Source organism: Salvia splendens, chromosome 20 (genome assembly GCF_004379255.2).
Source record: "Salvia splendens isolate huo1 chromosome 20, SspV2, whole genome shotgun sequence".
Classification (NCBI taxonomy): domain Eukaryota; kingdom Viridiplantae; phylum Streptophyta; class Magnoliopsida; order Lamiales; family Lamiaceae; genus Salvia; species Salvia splendens.
In genome coordinates this window covers 1-22681 of record NC_056051.1, presented here as the reverse complement: position 1 = coordinate 22681, position 22681 = coordinate 1, and the positions used below count along the sequence as shown (strand labels likewise).

Genomic DNA, 22681 nt, shown 5'->3' with positions numbered 1-22681 from the left:
CCTGCCATCACCTTCTTTGATGCGGATTCAGCGCCTCGGTATTTGAAGTCGCTCGTCAGGATGGACCAGTTAGGCTATCCGAACTTCAGATTCAGATATCGAGATGGATGACTACTTCACATGGTTCGTGGTTTTGATTTATGGTTTTTTGTTTTCCTTTGGAGTTGGCCAGCTTTTGGCCATCATCCCTGTTGTTATTTTGGTGTATAGCTTTGTTATGTTTGTTTTCTCGTTACTTAGATGGTTAGTACCCGTTCTGTGGGGATACCATAGTAGCTTTGTTAGCTCTTGTATTTGTATCTTTCGTGCGGACCGAGTCACTTTTGGGCTTGGATGATGTATGTTCTTTTGGTGATTTTTGATATAGACAGGTTGGGGGTCCGCCTTAACCCCTTTCAGTGATGGTGTTTGAGGAAAAAAAAAACCCTAACCCAAAACTTATCCGAGCCTCCTAGCTCAAGTGGTTGAGAAGGATGGCAAGGATATGGCACCATCCAAGAGGTCTTGAGTTCGAATCCTGGATGGTGCAACTTGGGATTAATTTCCCCTGTGGGCCTGATCAAGGTTGTTTTCTTGGGGCTTGGCAAGCTTTCGAGCCTGGGCACGTCTGAGGGCGGTGGGTAGTCTACGGGCCCGGACCCGGCTGACCCAGGGGGGGCTAGAGAACGGGCTTGAAAAGGCTAGTTCACAGGCTAGTGCTCGGCTGGGGGGGGGGGCTTGTATTCGAGCCACGAGGGGCTGTGTAGAGCTAGTTCGCTTGCCAAAATGTATCTCGAACTCCTTTGTATGAAAAAAAAACCTAACCCTAAACCGATTAAATTAATTTTTGGGCCAAGTCACTTTTGGGCTTGGCCAATGTATGACATCTTTTTGGTTTTTGATATAGACAGGTTGGGGGTCCGCCTAACCCCTCACCGTGAAGGTGTTTGAAAAAAAAAAAAACCCTAACCTTAACCCTAAATATGTATGTCCGGAGGAAAAAAACCCTAAACCCGAACCCATCCAAGCCCCCTAGCTCAAGTGGTTGAGGAGGGTGGCAAGGATACCGCACCATCCAGGAGGTCTTGAGTTCGAATCCTGGATGACGCAACTTGGGATTAATTTCCCCTGTGGGCCTTTACAAGGCTGGTTGCCTTGGGGCTTGGCAAGCTGATGGGCCTGGAACCCATCTCGGGTGGTGGCTGTTCACGGGCGTAGACCCCCCGGAGGTGCCTGGCTGGTTGGCGGCCTGTCTACGAACCACAAGGGGCTGGTTGACGGCCTATCTACGAACCACAAGGGGCTGGGGAAGGGCTGGTTAGCTTGCCGAATGTATCTCGAACTCCTAAATAAGGTTTTTAAAAAAAAAAAATTAACTTCATATATTTATATCATATATATGAAGGAGGAAATTACAAATCAACACCTATAACAAGGAGGAAAGACAAATTACGCCACCCAGGGTTCGAACTCGAGACCTCCAGGATGGACGCGGTATCCAGCACCCTTTACCGCTAGGCCAAGGGGCTTGGATTTGGATAGGTTCAGGGTTTTTTTTTTCATACAAAGGAGTTCGAGGGTTTAGGGTTTAGGGTTCAGGGTTTTTTTTTTTTTTTTTTTTCTCAAACACCATCACGGAGAGGGGTTAAGGCGGACCCCCAACCTGTATATATCAAAAAAACACCAAACGAACATACATCAGACGAGCCCAAAAGTGACTCGGTCCGCACGAGAGATACAAATCACAAGAGCTAACAAAGCTACTATGGTATCCCCACAGACCGGGTACTAACCATCTAACTAAAGAGAGACTAAACATAACAAAGCTATACATCATAAAAAGAAAAAGGATGATGGCCAAAAGCGGGCCAAATCCAAAGGAGAGCAAGAAACCATAAATCAAAATCACGAACCAAGTGAAGTAGTCAACCATCTCGATATCTGAATCTGAAGTTCGGATAGCCCAACTGGTCCATCCTCACGAGCGACTTCAAATACCGAGGCGCTGAATCTGCATCAAAGAAGGTGATGGCAGGGGTCTGGACCCCCCTACCTGCCAAAAAATCTGCTGGCCGATTGCCCTCTCGAAAGATGTGAGAGAACATAAACTGCATCTGAGCGAGCAAAGTGCGAATGCGAGCCATGTGATGTCTCACATCCGCTGCTCCTCCGCGTCCCGAAGTGAACACCGCGACCACTGCTGCCGCATCCATCTCGACCCAGACATGTGAGGAGAACTGCATAGCCAAAGTCAACCCGTGAAGAAGAGCTAAAAGCTCCGCCTCGAAGACCGACCCTGCTACGAGAGGCGTACAAAAGGCCCCCAAGAGAGAACCATCTGAGCCTCGAACAACTCCCCCACTGCCTGCCTGTCTCGTCGAGCTGGTAAAGGCCCCGTCGGTGTTCAGCTTCACCCAAGGATCGTCGGGTGGATGCCAAAGCACTTGCAGGGACCTCAGAACTCGCCGGCGAGGAGGAACTGAAGGCATGAAGTCGACATCAGGAGAGCAACCGCGCCAATGGATGGGGACAAGCACGCCCGCCGCCACCAACGTCCGCAAATGCCGAACAACCTGCCATATAACATGTGAAGAACGAAAAGAAATGCCGCGGTGCTTGCAGCTATTCCTCTCCGTCCAAATGAACCAGTATACCAAGCAAGGAATAATGAAGCTGATGTGCAAGGCGGTGGCCCTGTGAGAGGACCTCCACCAAAAACCTAATCTAAGTGCAATATCAGTGCACGTGTGAATGTGTGTGCTAATGTAGGGGAACCAGCCATCGAAGTAATCCCAAACCGATCTCGCCAGAGGACTCGACACAAACAAATGCTGAAACGACTCGACTGAAAAAGAAGAGACACAACACAGACACTTGGATGCAAGAGAGATACCACGACACTGAACATAACACTCAACAGGGACCCTGTGGAGGAGGAGGCGCCAGATGAAGACAGAGATGGTCGGGGTCAGCCCAGCATTCCAAACCATGCGAAGTCCGAAATGTCTAGGGGACCGTGTCCGGATGAGCTCCCAAGCTGAGGCCGTCGAGAACTCGCCATCGCCAGTGAGGCTCCATCGTATCACATCCCGCCTGCCCACCTCAATCGGAACCGCCCTGATAGTATCCAACACATGCAAAGGCACCCCATACAAAGCCAAATAATCATGCAGTTTATCAACATGCCAAGTATGATCACGCCAAAACCTAGAGACCTCAGCGGCAGGAAGATCAGTCCCAGGCGGACAATAGGTCCAAAGGGGGCGATCCCCGACCCACACGTCGTCCCAGAAACTAATCCTCCCTTCGCCTAGGGACCACCTAATGAGACCATGAACCTGACCCCTAATGTTCGTGAGACGATGCCAAATAGGACTATCATGCACAGAGTAAGGAGAAATGAAAGCACGACCAGCATGGAAACAATACTTGCGCATGGTGAACTGCGCCCAAAGAGAATCCTGCGCGGGAAATCTCCACCAGAGCTTGATGCTGAAAGCTTTGACGACCTCGCGGAAACGACGGACGCCGAGGCCCCCCTCATCCAGCGGCAGGCAAATCTTCTTCTTCCAGCTAACCCAGTGAATCTTCCTCTGCTCCCCGACCGTGCCCCAAAAGAACCGGGCCAAGATCTGCTCCAACTCCCTCATCCAATACTCAAACGGCTTCAGGACCTGGAAGATGTGAAGAGGGATGGTGACAAGGGTGCTCTTGATCAGAGCGAGGCGCCCTCCGAGAGAAAGATGTCTGTGAGACCAACTGTGAATTCGGTCCACCATCTTCTGTCGGATATCTAATAGGTAGCCGGCCTTCAGGCCCCCCTTATAGATAGGGACACCAAGGTAAGTGAAAGGGAGGAAACCCTGCTGGAATCCACTCGCCTCTGCCACCTCAGCCGCCCAAGCGTCGAACTTCTCAAAGAGGTAAAAGTGACTCTTTCCTCTGTTCACCATCTGACCCGACACGGCAGAATAGTGCTCCAGACAAAGAACCAGCCTCTCCACGGACTGTCTGTGCGCCCTGACAAAAATGACAACGTCATCGGCATAAGACAAATGGGATATGGCCGGCGCGCGCCTAGCACATCTATACTCCATGTCTGGATGTGTGTCCACAAGCCTATTCAAGCTCCTCGAAAGATAATCTGCAGCAAGCACAAACAGCGACGGCGATAGCGGGTCTCCCTGGCGAAGTCCCCTCGTAGACTGGAAGAAACCTGCCGGGGCCCCGTTCAGAAGCACTGAGAACCAGCATGAAGAGATGCATCGGTCGACCATACTCACCCAGCCCGGCGGGAATCCCATCCTCTCGAGCACCAGGAGGAGGAAAGGCCACTGCACTCGATCATAGGCCTTAGCCATATCTAGCTTGAGGGCCAGATTAGGCGAGTTTGCCTTCTGAATGAGCGACCTGCCGATGTCGTGAATCAGTTCCTGAGCCAAGAGCACGTTATCACTAAGCAAGCGACCCTTTACAAAACCGCTCTGGTTCGGCGCTACAACTGAGGAAGCAGCGGCGCCAAACGCGATGTCAAGATCTTGGTGATGATCTTGTTGGTCACGTTGCAAAGGCTAATCGGCCTGTACTCTGCCCAGGTCGCCGGGCTTGCCTTCTTCGGCAAGAGAATGATGGTCGTGGCCGTGAAGCTGTGGGGCATGGGAGATCCAAAGAAGAAGTCCGCCACTGCTGCCACCACCTCTGCTCCAACGATGTCCCAACAGTGCTGGAAGAAAAGAGACGAGAAGCCATCCGGTCCCGAGGCGCTGTCCCCACTGATGCTAAAGACCGCCCGTCTAACCTCATCGGAGTCGGGGACAGAACAGAGGCCCTCGCGGTCCATGGACTCTGGGAGACCGCGCAAAAGATCAAGGTCCGGCTGCTCCAAGTGCTCAACGTCTGACGTGAGAAGCCGCTGGAAGTAGTCAACCGCCGACTGTCTGATGTCCTCCTCCGACGTGAGAGTCTGTCCTCCTGCCTGAATGGCGTGAATCCGGGACTTCACCCGCTTCTGTCGCACCCACCCGTGGAAGAATTTGGAATTCCTTTCGCCTTCTGCCGCCCACCGAATGGCAGCCTTCTGCTTCCAGAAATCCTCCTCCATCCTAGTGCGGAGAACGTATAGAGCCGTGCAACGGCTAAGCTCACTCTTATGGGCTCCCGTGGGGTCCCCGTCGTAAGCCGCCTGCGCAGCGGCAACCGCCTCCTCTGCCTCCCTCAGCTTGTCAAAGATGTTCCCAAAGACCTCCCTGTTCCAACCCTTAATTCTGCTGAGTTTGAACTGAAGATTAAGCATGCCGAAGAAGCCCGTCTCCGCCGTCCACACTCTGGCAATCTGATCCCTGAAGGTGTGATGCCTAACCCACATGTTCTGAAACCTAAACGAAGGCCTCGGAATCTGAGCCGTGAGCTGGCACCGCACAAGCAAAGGGGCATGATCTGAGGAGATCCTAGGCAAATGAGTCACCCTAGTAGCCGCAAAGGCGGTCGTCCAGTGCTCCCCAAGAAGGACTCTGTCCAATCTCTCCCAGAGCCCGCTCCTCGTCCAAGTGAACGGCGGGCCATCGAAACCTGGGTCCAGTAGCTGGCAGTCTGCAACGGCGTCGGCAAAGTCCATCATCTCTCCGTGCCTGTCTGTCGTGTTGCCCTGTCTCTCTTCCTCCAACAAGAAGATGTTGAAGTCACCACCAACAAGCCAGGGGGCCCCGTCAGTGGCTAGAGAGATGTCCCTGAGCTTATTCCACAGATCGTATCTCCCCTCCCTCGAGCACTTAGCGTACACCACGGAGAGATATATTGAAAAAGGGAATATCGCAGCAGAAACTCGGACGTGAAGGACCTGCTCAGAGTCATCAATGACCTCGACCTGCCAGTCCCTGTGAGAAAAAATCCAAATCTTACCGTTCGTGTTCGAACACCTAAACTGCAACCCAAAACGCCTACTGAAGAAAGAAGGCTGGGGATCCGTCTGGGGCTCAAGCACCGCGGCAAACAAAATACTGTACATATCGATCATATTCTTGAAAGTGCCCTGGGTAGTAGTGTTCGCAATCCCCTGGGCATTCCAAATCATGAAATGAGAAGACATGGGGAACTCAGTAGGTTCCCGAGGCCGAAAGCCTCGCCTTCTTCGATGAACCCTCTGCGGTAGGGGAAGTGTGTCCAATGTACTCCAACACTGGATCGGTGGAATCAAGTCTCGTCATCGGAACCTCCACTATCATATGATCGTAGTGGGCATCACTATCCACCTCAACCTCGGCCTCATCCGAGGGGGAATCCCCCAAAGCCCCAAACATGTTGTCGCCATGCACGACCATCGCCAGAGGGCCGTAACCGAAGCCGCGTGTAATAGAAGGCGCTCGGGATCTAGATCTCCGCTCACTCCCTGACGAGGACTCATCTCCCTCCATACCCTGCTGTCCCTCTCCCTCTGACACTGTCCTCGCCGAGGTGGCCTTCGCCTGCTTCTTCTCTCGGTGCCTCTCTCGTCGCCTCTCGTAATAGGCTGCGCTCCTGTTGTTCTTCTTCTTCTTAGGCACGACGAAGCCGTCGTCCCATGCAGCCTGTGAGCCCTCTGCGACTGCCAAAGAAAGCCCGGGGTGTAAGACGGGGCCAGGGGCTGGCTCTCTGATCACGAAGCCATGTTTGCGCCTCTCCTGACGCAGTGGCTGTCCAACCTCCGGGGGAGGCCTCTCTGTAGGCTGGAACCTCAGGCCCTGAGGCTGTCTACTAGGGCCTGCCTGATGCGAGTCTCCCTCTCTGTTGGGAGGAGGCCGGTTCTGTGGGGACGACCTTTGGGAGTAGTCCCTCTTGGGAGGCATAGGCCGCCTCCCAGAAGCATAGCATGTCGACGCCGAGTGACCTACATGCTTGCATTCAGAGCAATAAAGAGGGATCTTGTCCCATTTCACCTTCAACGTGACATGTTTCCCGGCAATGTCGATATCAATCTCATCAACAATAGGGCGCGACAAATCCACCTCGACACAAATGCGAGCAAATGAAACGCGGGATCTAGTGATAGTGGCCCTATCTACTTGTACGGGTTTGCCTAGCATCTCACCAATCGCAATAAGGGACGATTCTTCAAATAAGTGTACAGGCAAAGCAAGTATGTTGCACCAAATTGCGACGATAGGGATCTCAAAAAAAGGGTCGAAATCAGGAGTCCATTTAAAAACACGCATCGGGTGATGGTCAACATACCAAACAGGAGAATTGTTAGGCCCATTCAATAATTTCACATAATCACTCAAATCAGATAATTGAATAAAAATATGCTTCGCATTCAAAAAATTCCACGACATAGAACCAACAAATTTCATATTACCTAAAGCCTTTTGGATTTGGTGGGCAGGGGGGATAGAGTGTGAAAATTTCCCGACGATGGCGGGACCTAAACGGCCTGCAAGAAGAGAAGTTTCATCAGCCGAAAAAAATAAACAAGGTTTACCTTCGACAATGCGGACTTCGCCTCTTTTATCGGTTGTTTCACGATCAAGCAAAATGGGACCATCCGCGGGCTGCCCCGACCGAAGAACATTCGCCATGGAGCGGGCAAAATGCACGTTAGGTAGCCCGTCATTTGATTTATCGGGCTGGGAATTTTGTGCCGAAGCGGCAGCCTCCGTGGTCGATCCCTTTTCCGTTAGATTTTTCCAAATATTGGCATTTTGGGGCTGCAAGGAGGACAAAGGGGCAGCCGCAGAACTGCCTTGCATGGAGCAACCTCCGGTGACCCCCGTATGAATAATGCCTGTGTGTTCAAGCGGAGGAAAATCAGTCATATCTTCATCCTCAAAAGCTGGCGTGAAAGGGGTTCGCCTCTGATTTTTCTGGGCCGAAAGGGAGGGCTGTATGCTGGCAGATTTCTGGGCAGTTTGCGGCTTCGAACTCCCGGCGAAGAAGGAAGCCGTGAGCTCTTTTCCAGCCATACCGAAGCATGCTTTTTTTTTGTTCCAAGGTTTGATTTTGAGGATTTATTTTTAGAGGTTGAGGCTGTATTAGGAGTAAAGTTGGCTGGGAGTTTTGGTGAAAGAGGATTGGGTTGTCGCTGCATGATTTTAGAATGTTGGGAAAAAGTTTGGGCTGGAGGTGGAGGGGTAATGGACTGCTGGGTTGTGGGTTGTGCTGGTGGATGTGGGTGGTTGGGCTGCTGGGAGAGAGCAGTAGAATTTAAGGAGTAGAGGTTTGTATTGGGCTGGGTAGAAGTGGGCGTATGGGCCGAGATAGGCAGATTTAAAGGGAGCCCAGAAGGCACAGAAACCTGGGCCGACGGAAAGGATGCAGAGCCCAACAGCAGAGGCCCATTTTGGTGGTCCAGCAAGGCATCCTGCAGCACCAGGGTTCGATTCTCGGCCAGGTCAAGAGAAGCAGCAGCCTCCCCATCAATTTTCTCATGCTCGACAAACAGCAGCCGGTCCATACCCAAAGCAGAAGAGTTGTTACCTTGATTGTTGGAGCCTCTCAAAGAATGTGAAGCCTTTTCATTTAAGGCTTGTATATTCCCCATGCAACTAGGCATGGAGTCATGCATGGAGTTGTTGGTAGGACTGCAAGGAGGCTGTTCAATCACTCCAGAAAAAGCGACGTGCTCTCCATTCCATAATGATGAACCACCTCCCATCCGAAGATTCTCGTACGTCTGGTCCCCTCCCTCACCTACGAACGTGTCTACAGCCAAGCTAGCAACAGTAAACGGCGGAGCACTGATCTCATCGGCCTCCTCGCGCGTCGCCGTCGGCAAGGTCGGCGGAATGAACCCTTCTTCAAAATGGCCATTTTTCTCATCAATGAGTCGCTGATCTTCCAATTCTTTCAGATATTCCTCATCATCATCAAGTAAGTTATCGTCTTCAAGCTCTTCAGCCGACAATGAAAGATCGGAGACGTTGAAAGACGCCCCGACGGCGAACTCCGAAATCGGCTGGAAACCCGCCTGTGGCGACGCAGATAAACTTTGTTCATGCTCTGCATGAGCATGTCCTTCAAAAACAGATACCAGCCGTTGGAGGGAAGTCTCCAGGCGCCTTGGCGGCCGGTCATCCATTGACGGCGAAACCGAGCTTTTCCGGCGATCACAAACGACCTCCGAATCACAGCCAAAACTCGTCGCCTTCTTCCAAACATGTTCAGGAACCTCATCCTTCCCAAAGAAGCTGTTGGTTTTACTGTCAAAGAGCAGGAACGGCTCCGGCGGCGGGTCCGCCATTGCCGCGAAGCTTCGGCTTGAAGCAGGCGACCGTCAAACCCTACCAGAAACACGAGAAAACTCACAGAAATGAACCAGCAAAGACGGACAACTCGACGAAACACCTAGACCCTACGACTGACAGGCAGAACCGCCGAAAACACGAGGAGGAAGACGACCGGAAAAAGGATTCCGGCGGGCAGAACCAAAAATCGGCCAAAACCACGACGAAAAATAAAATAAAAACGGACAGAATGTAAAAACGACCAAGACGAACAAGATGGACGGAAAAAAACTAAGCGAAAAACACTAAAATCGGCGAAATCGGACTTGGGAAAAAATTTGGGCTAGAGAGCATTTAGGGTTCAGTTTAGGGTTCAGGGTTCAGGGTTTAGGGTTCAGGCGCCTGGAGAGCATTTAGGGTTCAGGCGCCTGGAGAGCTTTAGGGTTTAGGGTTTTTTTTTTTTTTTTTTTTTTTTTTTTTCGAGTTCGAGATACATTGGCAAGCGAACTAACCTCCCCCAGCCCCTCGTGGCCGCACGAACTAGCCTCCCCCAAACGGGTCCAGGCCCGTAAGTTGTCCACCCTCAGACGGGTCCAGGCCCGTAAGCTTGCAAAGCCCCAAGGCAACAAGCCTTGTTTAGGCCCACAGGGGAAATTAATCCCAAGTTGCGCCATCTAAGAGTCGAACTCGAGACCTCCAGGATGGTGCGGTATCCTTGCCACCCTCCTCAACCACTTGAGCTAGGGGGCTTGGATGCTTTAGGGTTTAGGGTTTAGGGTTTTTTTTTTTTTTTTTTTTTCAATTTTAGGGTTTAGGGTTTTTTTTTTTTTTTTTTTTTTTTTTTTTTTTTTTTTTTTTTTTTTTTTTTTTTCTCAAACACCATTACGGCGGGGGGTTAGGCGGACCCCCAACCTGTCCATATCAAATCAAACAATAAAGTGTCGTACATTGACCAAGCCCAAAAGTGACTTGGTCCACAAAAAGAGATACATATCAAAAAACTTATCTAAGCTACTAGGATATCCCCACAAGCCGGGTATTATCCATCTAGCAAACGAACTAATAAAGCACATAATAACTTGGGCGATGACCAAGGAGTGGTCAAGCCCAAAGGAAATACAAGAAATACATATCAAAATCCATAACAAAAATAAAAACTCATCCATCTCGATATCTGAATCTGAAGTTCGGATAGCCCAGCTGGTCCATCCTCACAAGCGACTTCAAGTACCGAGGCGCTGTATCTGAATCATAGTAAGTGATGGCAGGGGTCTGGACCCCCCTACCTGCAAGAAAATCTGCTGCCCGGTTACCCTCTCGGTGGATGTGAGAGAACCGAACCTGCATCTGTGAGAGCAAAATGCGAATGCGAGCCATGTGATGTCTCACGTCCACCGCTCCCATGCGTCCCGAAGTGAACACTGCGACCACTGCTGCTGCGTCCATCTCGACCCAAACCTGTGATGAGAACTCCATAGCCATCGTCAACCCATGAAGAAGAGCTAGAAGCTCCGCCTCGAAGGCCGACGCAGCTACAAGGGGCGTGCAAAAGGCCCTCAAAAGAGAACCGTCTGAGCCACGAACCACTCCCCCACCACCAGCCTGTCCCGTCGAGGTAGAGAAGGCCCCATCTGTGTTCAGCTTCACCCAAGGATCGTCGGGTGGATGCCAAAGCACACTCAAGGACCTCAGAACTCGCCGGCGAGGAGGAACTGAAGGCATGAAGTCGACAGTCGGGGTGCAACCGCGCCAATGAAGGGGGACTAGCACACCCGCCGCCACAAGAATCCGCAAATGCCGAATCACCTGCCAAATAACATGGGAAGAACGAAAAGAAACGCCGCGGTGCTTGCAGCTATTCCTCTCCGTCCAAATGAACCAATATACCAAGCAAGGAATGATAAAACTGATGTGCAAGGTGGGAGCCCTGTGAGAGGACCTCCACCAAAAACCTATTCTAAGTGCAATATCAGTGCACGTGTGAATGTGTGTGCTAATATAAGGGAACCAGCCATCGAAGTAGTCCCAAACAGATCTCGCCAACGGACTCGACACAAACAAATGCTGAAAAGACTCGACTGAAAAAGAAGAGACACAACACAGACACTTGGATGCGAGAGAGATACCGCGGGTCTGAACATAGCACTCAACAGGGACCCTCTGGAGGAGGAGGCGCCAGATGAAGATAGAAATGGTCGGGGTCAGCCCAGCATTCCAAACCATGCGAAGTCCGAAATGTCTAGGGGACCGTGTCCGGATGAGCTCCCAAGCTGAGGCCGTCGAGAACTCGCCATCGCCAGTGAGGCTCCATCGCATCACATCCCGCCTGCCCACCTCAATCGGAACAGCCCTGATAAGATCCAACACATGCAAAGGCACACCATACAAAGCCAAATAATCATGCAGTTTATCAACATGCCAAGTATGATCACGCCAAAACCTAGAGACCTCAGCGGCAGGAAGATCAGTCCCAGGCAGACAATAGGTCCTAAGGGGGAGATCCCCGACCCACACGTCATCCCAGAAACTAATCCGCCCTTCGCCGAGGGACCACCTAATGAGACCATGAACCTGACCCCTAATGTCCGTGAGACGATGCCATATAGGACTATCATGCACAGAGTAAGGAGAAATGAAGGCACGACCAGCATGGAAACAATACTTGCGCATGGTGAACTGCGCCCATAGTGAATCCTGCGCGAGAAATCTCCACCAGAGCTTGATGCTGAAAGCTTTGACGAGCTCACGAAAACGACGGATGCCAAGGCCTCCCTCATCCAACGGCAAGCAAATCTTCTTCTTCCAGCTAACCCAGTGAATCTTCCTCTGCTCCCCAACCGTGCCCCAAAAGAACCTGGCCAAGATCTGCTCCAAGTCCCTCATCCAGTACTCAAACGGCTTCAGAACCTGGAAGATGTGAAGAGGGATAGTGACAAGGGTGCTCTTGATCAGAGCAAGGCGACCTCCAAGAGAGAGATGTCTGTGGGACCAGCTGTGAATCCGGTCCACCATCTTCTGTCGGATATCTAAAAGGTAGTCGGCCTTCAGCCCCCCCTTATAGATAGACACTCCCAGGTAAGTGAAAGGGAGGAATCCCTGCTGGAATCCACTCACCTCTGCCACCTCGGCCGCCCAAGAGTCGAACTTCTGAAAGAGATAGAAGTGACTCTTTCCCTTGTTCACCATCTGGCCCGACACGGCAGAATAGTGGTCAAGACAATGTACCAGCCTCTCCACGGACTGTCTGTGCGCCCTGACAAAAATGACAATGTCGTCGGCATAAGACAGATGGGATATGGCCGGCGCGCGTCGAGCACATCTATACTCCATATCAGGATGTGTAGCCACAAGCCTGTCCAAGCTCCTCGACAGATAATCTGCAGCAAGCACGAACAAAGACGGCGATAACGGATCTCCCTGGCGAAGTCCCCTCGTAGAGTGGAAGAAACCTGCCGAAGCCCCGTTCACAAGCACAGAGAACCAGCACGAAGAGATACATCTCCTGACCATACTCACCCACCCCGGCGGGAATCCCATCCTCTCAAGCACCATGAGGAGGAAAGGCCACTGCACTCGATCATAGGCCTTCGCCATATCTAGCTTGAGGGCCAGATTAGGGGAGTTAGCCTTCTGAATGAGCGACCTGCTGATATCATGAATCAATTCCTGAGCCAGGAGCACATTATCACTAAGCAAGCGACCCTTGACAAAACCGCTCTGGTTCGGCGCCAATACTAGAGGAAGCAGTGGCGCCAAACGCGATGTCAAGATCTTGGTGATGATCTTGTTGGTCACATTGCAAAGGCTAATCGGCCTGTACTCCGCCCAGGTCGCCGGGCTTGCCTTCTTCGGCAAGAGTATGATGGTCGTGGCTGTGAAGCTGCGGGGCATAGGGGCCCCCAAGAAGAAGTCCTCCACTGCTGCCACCACCTCTGCTCCAACGATGTCCCAACAGTGCTGGAAGAACAGGGACGAGAAACCATCCGGTCCAGAGGCGCTGTCTCCACTGATGCCAAAGACCGCCGCTCTCACCTCATCTGAGTCCGGGACTGCACAGAGGCCCTCGCGGTCCACTGAGTCTGGAAGGCTGCTCAAGAGATCAAGGTCCGGCTGCTCCAACTGCTCAACGTCTGTCGTGAGCAGCTGCTGAAAGAAACCTACCGCCGACTGTCTGATATCGTCCTCTGACGTGAGAGTCTGTCCTCCTGCCTGAATGGCGTGAATCCGTGACTTCACCCGCTTCTGTCGCACCCACCCATGGAAGAATTTGGAATTTCTTTCGCCTTCTACCGCCCACCGAATGGCAGCCTTCTGCTTCCAGAAATCCTCCTCCATCCTAGTGCAGAGTACATAGAGAGCGGTGCATCGGCTGAGCTCACTCCTATGGGCTCCCGTGGGATCCCCGTCGTAAGCCGCCTGCGCAACGGTAACTGCCTCCTCTGCCTCCCTCAGCCTCTCGAAGATGTTCCCAAAGACCTCTCTGTTCCATCCTTTGAGAAAATTCTTCACTCTGCTGAGTTTGAACTGAAGATTGAGCATGCCGAAGAAGCCCGTCTCCGCCGCCCACACTCTGGTGATCTCATCCCTGAAAGTATGATGCCGTACCCACATGTTCTGAAACCTAAAGGATGGCCTCGGAATCTGGGTAGTGAGCTGGCATCGCACGAGCAAAGGGGCATGATCTGAAGAGATCCTAGGCAAGTGAGTCACCCTAGTAGCTGCAAAGACTGTCGTCCAATGCTCCCCTAGAAGGACTCTGTCCAACCTCTCCCAGAGCCCACTCCTCGTCCAAGTAAAAGGTGGGCCATCAAAGCCTGGGTCCAGGAGCTGGCAGTCTGCAACGGCGTCAGCAAAGTCCATCATCTCTCCATGCCTATCTGTCGTACTGCCCCGTCTCTCTTCCTCCAACAAGAAGATGTTGAAGTCGCCTCCAACAAGCCAGGGTGCCCCGTCAGTCGCTAGAGAGATGTCCCTGAGCTTATTCCACAGATCGTATCTCCCCTCCCTCGAGCACTTAGCGTACACTACGGAGAGATAGATTGAAAAAGGGAATATCGCAGCAGTAACTCGGACATGAAGAACTTGCTCGGAATCATCGATCACATCGACCTGCCAATCCCTGTGAGAGAAGATCCAAATCTTGCCGTTTGTGTTCGAGCACCTAAATTGCAACCCAAAGCGCCTACTAAAGAAAGAAGGCTGGGGTTCTGTCTGAGGCTCAAGCACTGCGGCAAACAACACACTATACATATCGATCATATTCTTGAAACTGCCTTGGGTAGTAGCGTTCGCTATCCCCTGGGCATTCCAGATCATGAAATGGCTAGACATTGGAAACTCAGCGAGTTCCCGAGGCCGAAAGCCTCGCCCTCTTCGGTGTACCCTCTGCTAGAGGGGAAGGAGGTCCTATGTACTGAATCACCGGATCTGAGAGTTCAAGCCTCGTGTTCGGTACCTCACAAATCATATGATCCTGGTGGTCATCGCTGTCTACCTCAACCTCAGCATCATCAGAGGGAAAATCCTCCAAGACTCCGAACATGTTGTTGTCATGCAACACCATCGCTAGGGGGCCGAACCCGAGCCCAAGTCGAAGTGTAGGAGAGAGCGATCTAGAACCCCGCTCACTCTCTGACGAGGACTTATCCGCCTCAATGCCATGCTCTCCCTCGCCGTCTGACACTGTCCTTTCTGCGATAGAGGTTGCCCGTCTCTCTGCCCGGCGCTTCTCTCGCCACCTCTGTCGACTAGCAACTTTCTTCGCGTTCATCTTCTTCTTAGGAGCGACGAAACCGTCGTCCTCAGCAACCTGTGCACCCTCTGCGACTGCGGAAGAAGACCCAGGGTGTGAGACAGAGGTGGGAGCCATCTCTGTGACCGCCAACTCCTGCCTACGTCTCACTTGACGCGGAGGCTGGCTAACCTCTGGGGGAGGCCTCTCTGTAGCCTTTCTCGCGCTAGACTGCTGCCGCTGGGCCTGTGGCTGTTTACCAGCCGCAGAGCTCGCGGCGAGGGGCTGCTCTGCACGACGCGACTCACCCTCTTTGTTGGGGGTCGGTCTGTTCTGGGAGGGCGGCCCATGAGTGTAATCCCTCTTGGGAGGCATGGGGCGCTTCCCAGAAGCATAGCAAGTCATCGCTGAGTGGCCTACGTGCTTGCACTCGGAACAATATAAAGGGATCTTATCCCATTTCACCTTCAAAGTCACATGTTTCCCTGCAATGTTAATATCTATCTCCTCTGGAATAGGCCTCGACAGATCCACCTCAACACAAATACGTGCAAAGGAAACGCGCGATCTAGAAATAGTGGCACGATCTACTTGAACGGGCTTACCTAGCATCTCACCAATTGCAATCAAAGAGGACTCCTCAAATAAATGCACAGGTAAAGCAAGAATGTTACACCAAATAGCCACAATAGGGATCTCAAAAAACGGATCAAAATCAGGTGTCCATTTAAAAACACGCATGGGATGATGTTCAATATACCACACAGGAGAGTTGTTAGGACCATTTAACAATTTCACATAGTCACGCATATCAGACAATTGGATGAAAATATGTTTTGCATTCAGAAAATTCCACGACATGGCACCAACCAATTTAAGATTACCTAAGGCTTTTTGAATTTGGTGGGCAGGGGGGATGGAGTGAGAAAATTTTCCGACGATGGCAGGTCCTATACGGTCTGCAAGAATGGAAGTTTCATTAGCCGAAAAATATAAGCAAGGTTTACCTTCAACAATCCGGACCTCGCCTCTCTTGTCAGCTCGTTGACGGTCTAGGAGAATTGGACCTTCTGCCGGCTGCCCCGACTTGAGAACATCAGCCATTGATCGACCAAAGAAAATATTTGGATTGCTTTCAGGCGGAACAGCCGCTGCTTCATGTGGGGTTTCAGAATTTTCCATAGTCGTTTCCTCCTCCAAAATTGTATCTTCTTCCATCCTATCCGCCCAAGGGGATGAGGGGACCATGCCCGGGTCGCCGGAAGACAACGCCGACTGTTTCTGGTGCATAGAAAGGCTGTGACCCGTGGCTGTGTTGCTGGGAACAGCGGCTGCAGCAGCCTCTGGGGTCGCCTTCATGCCTGGAATCGGAGGGAATTCCATCATATTTGAAGCTTCAAACTCGTTGGAGTTGAGGGGTATAACAACTGGTGGGACAGGAGGCTGCCTGGAATGGTGCCGTCCGGTAAACAGATACGCAGCAAGCTCCTTTCCGGTAACAGAGTTTGGCGGAGAAAGGCTGTTCTTATTTTTTTTGATTTGGGCTGCTGAGTTGGGTTTAGGTGATGGGCGATTTTTATTTGGGCTGTGGGAAATTTGGGTCTTGTTTTGGTGGGTCGTTTTGTTGGGCAAAGGTGGTTTATTATTTTGTTTTGGTAAATTGGGCTTTGAGTGGGGTGTAGGCATTTGGGCAGTAGATTTGGGCTGGGAATCATTGGCAGAGGGAGTTAGGCTGGGGATAGCAGATTTGGAGAGGGAGGATTTTAAAAAGCCACTTACCAGGCCCTGATTTGAATGGTCGTTGTCCATGGCGGAAAAATTCGGGCCCAATTCCTTAGGCCCGCTGAGTGGCCCGACTCCAGTATGAGCCTCCACCAGGGATCGAGCCTCCATGAGATCAAGCGTTGCATTTTCATCTCCATACAGCATACGATCTGCCTCCCTAATAGCCGCGAGATTCTCGGCCAATTCCAGTTGATGTGGGTCAAACATTCCTTCCGAGATTAACCGTATCTCCCCTTCCATAAGCGAATCACACGAAATCTGCTGATTCTTCCCCTCACTCAACGCAGAAGATGGCAAATTATTTTCGGAGAAAATCGAATTTTCAAACGCATGCACCTCTCCCAAATTTGAATTCAAATTCCCTCCTCCACGATTTGCTGTTACTCCACTCCTAACAGCTGTTGAATGCAATCTTCCTAAGTTATCACCCGTATCTTCATAAGAAATTTGAACGTTAGGCAGGGTTGGGTTTCCGCGATTATCGCGGCTATTACGGGAGGAACTCTCACCAATCTGCTGACGCCTCCCATCGCCACCCTTCTCGTCCAGATTCATTGGGGAGACATCCGAAACCCTAGCAGTAAGGTCAGCAACTGGCGCCGCCGCCTCCGACGCTGACTCCGGTCGGTTTACTGCCGGCTGTCGGATCTCCTGAAAATGACCATTTTTCTCATCAGCTATGCGCTGCTCCTCCATTTCTCTCTGAAATTCCTCCTCCGAATTAAGCAAATCATCATCATCAAAGTCCGAATCGTTTGAAGATTCCTCCTCCTCCGACGGCGAATATTCAGAACCCCCCGACTCCGCCTCTGCTACGGCCTCCGACTCCGATTGTAAATCTGATTGTCTCGCATCACACCAAACTGGATCAGTTTCTTCTTTATCCGTGCGTTCCCGCTGAGGGGAAGCCGGCAACCTCCGCAGCGGGTTTTCCGCCATTGCCGGAAAACCTCAAGGTTTCCGACCACCTCCAAACTTCAAACAGAAACGGTAAAACTGACTGTCAACCTTGGCAGACACAGAAACTAAACTAAACACGACGGAAAGGCGGCAAAATCCGCCGGAAAAAGGAAAGGAAGATGACGGAAAAAAAAGGTGACTCGACGGAAAAAAAGAAAACGACCAAAAAACCGACCAAAACCACGCCGAAAACAAAAACCAATCGGACAGATTGGGTAAACGACTAAGACGAACAAGATTGACGGAAAAGAACTAAACGAAAAACACAAAAATTGGCGAAATCTGACTTGGGAACTTCGAAAAGCTAGAGAGCATTGTGTGTTTTTAGTGTGTGTGATTTGCGTGCAAAGTGACGGTTTGGTTCAGGGTTCAGGGTTTAGGGTTCAGGGTTTAGGGTTTAGGGTTTTTTTTTTTTTTTTTTTTAAAATTAACTTCATATATTTATATCATATATATGAAGGAGGAAATTACAAATCAACTCCTATAACAAGGAGGAAAGACAAATTACGCCACCCAGGGTTCGAACTCGAGACCTCCAGGATGGACGCGGTATCCAGCACCCTTTACCGCTAGGCCAAGGGGCTTGGATGGTTTAGGGTTTAGGGTTCAGGGTTTAGGGTTTAGGGTTTTTTTTTTTTTTTTTTTTTTTTTTTTTTTTTTTTTTTTTAGGAGGATCGACGATGGTTCCCCATCTACCCTCCGATGTGACTCGGACCCCCGACCTAACAGTTGGAGGTGAAGCGTCTTACCCCGTAGGTGCGCTTCGTTGTCTTGTCATTCTGGGCCCACAGGCCCAAGGAGAAATTAATCCCCTAACAGTTGGAGGTGAAGCGTCTTACCCCGTAGGTGCGCTTCGTTGTCATTCTGGGCCCTGTGGGCCCAAGGAGAAATTAATCCCCAAATCTGCACTTCCTAGGATTCGAACCTGCGACCTCCTAGGAAGTGAAAGCTCCCTGATATCAACTCCCAAGCCACTAGAGCAGCTTGGTTGGATGGTTTAGGGTTTAGGGTTTAGGGTTTAGGGTTTTTTTTTTTTTTTTTTTTTTTTTTTTTTTTCATACATAGGAGTTCGAGATACATTCGGTAAGCGATCTAGCCCGACATAGCCCCTCGTGACTCGAATACTACCCCCCCACAGCCAAGCACCAGCCTGTGAACAGGCCTTGTTCAGGCCCGTTCTCTAGCCCCCCGTTCGACGGGTCTGTGTCAGCCGGGTCCGGGCCCGTAGACTACCCGCCACCCTCAGACGCGTCCAGGCTCGAAAGCTTGCCAAGCCCCAAGGAAACAACCTTGAACAGGCCCACAGGGAAATTAATCCCAAAGTCGCGCCATCCAGGAGTCGAACTCAAGACCTCCTGGATGGTGCCATATCCTTGCCATCCTTCTCAACCACTTGAGCTAGGAGGCTTGGATAGGGTTTAGGGTTTAGGGTTTAGGGTTTAGGGTTTAGGGTTTTTTTTTTTTTTTTTTTTTTAAGGAGGATCGACGATGGTTCCCCATCTACCCTCCGATGTGACTCGGACCCCCGACCTAACAGTTGGAGGTGAAGCGTCTTACCCCGTAGGTGCGCTTCGTTGTCATTCTGGGCCCACAGGCCCAAGGAGAAATTAATCCCCAAATCTGCACTTCCTAGGATTCGAACCTGCGACCTCCTAGGAAGTGAAAGCTCCCTGATATCAACTCCCAAGCCACTAGAGCAGCTTGGTTGGATGGTTTAGGGTTTAGGGTTTTTTTTTTTTTTTTTTTTTTTTTTTTTTAGGAGGATCGACGATGGTTCCCCATCTACCCTCCGATGTGACTCGGACCCCCGACCTAACAGTTGGAGGTGAAGCGTCTTACCCCGTAGGTGCGCTTCGTTGTCATTCTGGGCCCACAGGCCCAAGGAGAAATTAATCCCCAAATCTGCACTTCCTAGGATTCGAACCTGCGACCTCCTAGGAAGTGAAAGCTCCCTGGGTTTAGGGTTTAGGGTTTAGGGTTTAGGGTTTAGGGTTTAGGGTTTAGGGTTTAGGGTTCAGGGTTTAGGGTTTAGGGTTTAGGGTTTAGGGTTTTAGGGTTTAGGGTTTAGGGTTTAGGGTTTTTTTTTTTTTTTTTTTTTTTTTTTTTTTTAAATTAACTTCATATATTTATATCATATATATGAAGGAGGAAATTACAAATCAACTCCTATAACAAGGAGGAAATACAAATTGCGCCTCCCAGGGTTCGAACTCGAGACCTCTAGGATGGACGCGGTATCCAGCGCCCTTTACCGCTAGGCCAAGGGGCTTGGATGGTTTAGGGTTTAGGGTTTAGGGTTTAGGGTTTAGGGTTTAGGGTTTAGGGTTTAGGGTTTAGGGTTAGGGTTTAGGGTTCAGGGTTTAGGGTTTAGGGTTTAGGGTTAGGGTTTAGGGTTTAGGGTTTAGGGTTAGGGTTAGGGTTTAGGGTTTAGGGTTTAGGGTTTAGGGTTTAGGGTTTAGGGTTTAGGGTTTAGGGTTTAGGGTTTAGGGTTTTAGGGTTTAGGGTTTAGGGTTTAGGGTTTTAGGGTTTAGGGTTTAGGGTTTAGGGTTTAGGGTTTAGGGTTTAGGGTTTAGGGTTTAGGGTTTAGGGTTTAGGGTTTAGGGTTTAGGGTTCAGGGTTCAGGGTTTAGGGTTTAGGGTTTAGGGTTTAGGGTTTTTTTTTTTTTTTTTTTTTTTCCTTCAAACACCATCACGGCGGGGGGTTAAGGCGGACCCCCAACCTGTATATATCAAAAATCACCAAAAGAACATACATCAGACGAGCCCAAAAGTGACTCGGTCCGCACGAGAGATACAAAACACAAGAGCTAACAAAGCTACTATGGTATCCCCACAGACCGGGTACTAACCATCTAACTAAAGAGAGAATAAACATAACAAAGCTATACATCATAAAAAGGACAAGGATGATGGCCAAAAGCGGGCCAAATCCAAAGGAAATCAAAAAACCATAAATCAAAACCACGAACCAAGTGAAGTAGTCATCCATCTCGATATCTGAATCTGAAGTTCGGATAGCCCAACTGGTCCATCCTGACGAGCGACTTCAAATACCGAGGCGCTGAATCCGCATCAAAGAAGGTGATGGCAGGGGTCTGGACCCCCCTACCTGCCAAAAAGTCTGCTGGTCGGTTGCCCTCTCGAAAGATGTGAGAGAACATGAACTGTATCTGTGCGAGCAAAGTACGAATGCGAGCCATGTGAGGTTTAGGGTTTAGGGTTTAGGGTTCAGGGTTTAGGGTTTAGGGTTTTTTTTTTTTTTTTTTTTTTTTTTTTTTTTAGTAAGGTATATGGTACCTGGACACCTCTAAATTCACCAAAAGATAAGTATGTGCATGAATCACAACAGTAACAACATCCACATTTCTCAAACATCTAGTTCTCTTATAAACTCTAAAGTAAACTATCCATACGAGTTTAGACAATACCACACTACTGAACTAGAAAATCTTTGTTGTAAAGGCTCTACCAGCCTATAAAAATACTAAGACGAAGTGGAATTTATGAACAACCTGACTCCCAGCAGCAGGGTCCGATATAGAAGCATCAGTAAAAGGCAGCTCGCCACAGCGCATTTTATACTTTTCATATTCTAATAGTGCCTGTAAATTCGAACCATCTGATCAGTGCATAATGTAGAAGACATTTTGTAACCCCAGGGGAAGCTTTAGCCAATGTTCAAGAAAACCACCCAACATAAAGAAATACAAAAGCGAAGTCTCACGATGGCTCAGGACAAATATATAAATAAGGTTACTCTAGCAGTTCATATTAAGTACAGCTCATCGAAACCACTAAGACTGACAATCTTTTTCAAGAGAAGCATTGATGATAAATGATGAACTATTTTCCAACAAGCAAGGCATGCCACGCAGTTAAATCCCTGGAGACACCTCATAAAGTAATAGGTCATATCTAGGTTACAAGAGGAAAACCCTAAGCCAAAACAAAGATCAGAAGGCAACTTCCTACACCCTTCCAAGTGTTGCCCATACCAGAATATATGCATGCATTGCAGATGCCCCAGCAAGAGTGAGACCAGAAGGATTGAAAATATAGACATTTCTGAGAAATTAAACAAAATGACAAGCTAGAAAATTATGAAGCAATAAAAACAACAGAAGGATATGAATGTTTCAAGTAATCTGAACACAACCTTCTCATAAAAGCCTCGAAACGTCCAGGACACAGTGGTACAAGTCTTTGGGGGTTTAAAGGATTCTCCAACTTGTCTCCACAGCTTCAATGAAGTGACCTGTTCATAACCACCGAGTCTGATCACTGCTCTCCACAACTTGAGGCAATTTAAAGGCTCTTGATAGAATTTGGGAGGCTTGAAGTCCAGGCATCTTTCTCTATGGAAAGTTTCAAGTTCCTTCATAAAAGCAGCTTGCTCCTCCTCTGTTCCAGATTCATCTCCTGTAACATCATCAGCATCTAAAAGGAAAGATCTGGAAGAAGCTTTAGTATCAGGCTCGGTCTTCAACTCCTCCATAACATCCCCCTGTAACCCTTCTATTTCCATGATGGCGCCATTTTCATTTAGTTCCCCCTTTTGGTCCTGGGTGATAACCATCAATTCTTGTCGCCTCCCACCCTCTTCGTCTTCCTCGTCCGCTTCCCCATGTCCATTCTCTGCCACCTCAACGTTCAATTCCTCTTGGCATTTATCATCCTTTGCTTCTGGTTGTAGTTCTGACGAAGGTTGGGCGTTCTGGCTCAAACTTCCAGCAGAATTCTCCCCGTCTGCGGGCTTAATTAGGTTATCGTCAACTTCCACATCATTCAGTGTTTGGTTCTCAACGTTTTGGGACTGCTGTTCGGCCGAAGCAGCAACGTCGCCGTGTGCATCCTGGTCGGCTTCTCTGTTGTCTTCCATGAGGAGGGGTAGCACTGGAATTGAATTATGGGTTTCCAACCAAAAATCCCCAATTGCTGCGAAACCCTAACCCCTAACCTTGCGTCTTGTTTTTGTGTTTAGGGTTTAGGGTTTAGGGTTTAGGGTTAGGGTTTAGGGTTTAGGGTTTAGGTTT

General features: G+C 50.0%; 3 protein-coding genes across 3 annotated transcripts; all 3 read right to left on the bottom strand.

The window, feature by feature from the left end:
• Positions 1-3894: 3894 nt before the first annotated feature.
• On the bottom strand, positions 3895-6064 carry LOC121782666. The gene is made up of 2 exons (XM_042180616.1): positions 5222-6064; positions 3895-3990 (listed from the first exon to the last, which is right to left on the bottom strand). Exons 1-2 carry the CDS (start codon positions 6062-6064, stop codon positions 3895-3897), a joined length of 939 nt encoding a protein of 312 aa, XP_042036550.1.
• Positions 6065-10558: 4494 nt separating this feature from the next.
• Positions 10559-14504, bottom strand: LOC121782665. Its single transcript, XM_042180615.1, has 5 exons — positions 13464-14504; positions 13154-13382; positions 12288-12550; positions 12028-12080; positions 10559-10631 (listed from the first exon to the last, which is right to left on the bottom strand). The coding sequence occupies exons 1-5, from the start codon at positions 14502-14504 to the stop codon at positions 10559-10561; spliced, it is 1659 nt and encodes a 552-aa protein (XP_042036549.1).
• Positions 14505-20935: 6431 nt separating this feature from the next.
• Positions 20936-22591, bottom strand: LOC121780716 (AT-rich interactive domain-containing protein 3-like). Its single transcript, XM_042178349.1, has 2 exons — positions 21805-22591; positions 20936-21250 (listed from the first exon to the last, which is right to left on the bottom strand). The coding sequence occupies exons 1-2, from the start codon at positions 22525-22527 to the stop codon at positions 21122-21124; spliced, it is 852 nt and encodes a 283-aa protein (XP_042034283.1). The 5' UTR covers positions 22528-22591; the 3' UTR covers positions 20936-21121.
• Between the last annotated feature and the right edge of the window lie 90 nt (positions 22592-22681).

Excerpts from the sequence above, each read along its gene's own strand:
- LOC121780716 (XM_042178349.1), bottom strand. The coding sequence starts at position 22,527 with ATGGAAGACAACAGAGAAGCCGACCAGGATGCACACGGCGACGTTGCT. Across the intron at positions 21,251-21,804 it reads TTCGAGGCTTTTATGAGAAG|GCACTATTAGAATATGAAAA; the intron begins GTTGTGTTCAGA and ends TCGAATTTACAG.
- LOC121782665 (XM_042180615.1), bottom strand. The coding sequence starts at position 14,504 with ATGTCTAGCCATTTCATGATCTGGAATGCCCAGGGGATAGCGAACGCT. Across the intron at positions 12,551-13,153 it reads CAGCGCCTCTGGACCGGATG|ATTATCTGTCGAGGAGCTTG; the intron begins GTTTCTCGTCCC and ends TGCTTGCTGCAG. Across the intron at positions 10,632-12,027 it reads TTGGAGCAGATCTTGGCCAG|GTTTGGGTCGAGATGGACGC; the intron begins GTTCTTTTGGGG and ends TTCTCATCACAG.
- LOC121782666 (XM_042180616.1), bottom strand. The coding sequence starts at position 6,064 with ATGTCTTCTCATTTCATGATTTGGAATGCCCAGGGGATTGCGAACACT. Across the intron at positions 3,991-5,221 it reads TTAAGGGTTGGAACAGGGAG|ACAGTCCGTGGAGAGGCTGG; the intron begins GTCTTTGGGAAC and ends CAGGGCGCACAG.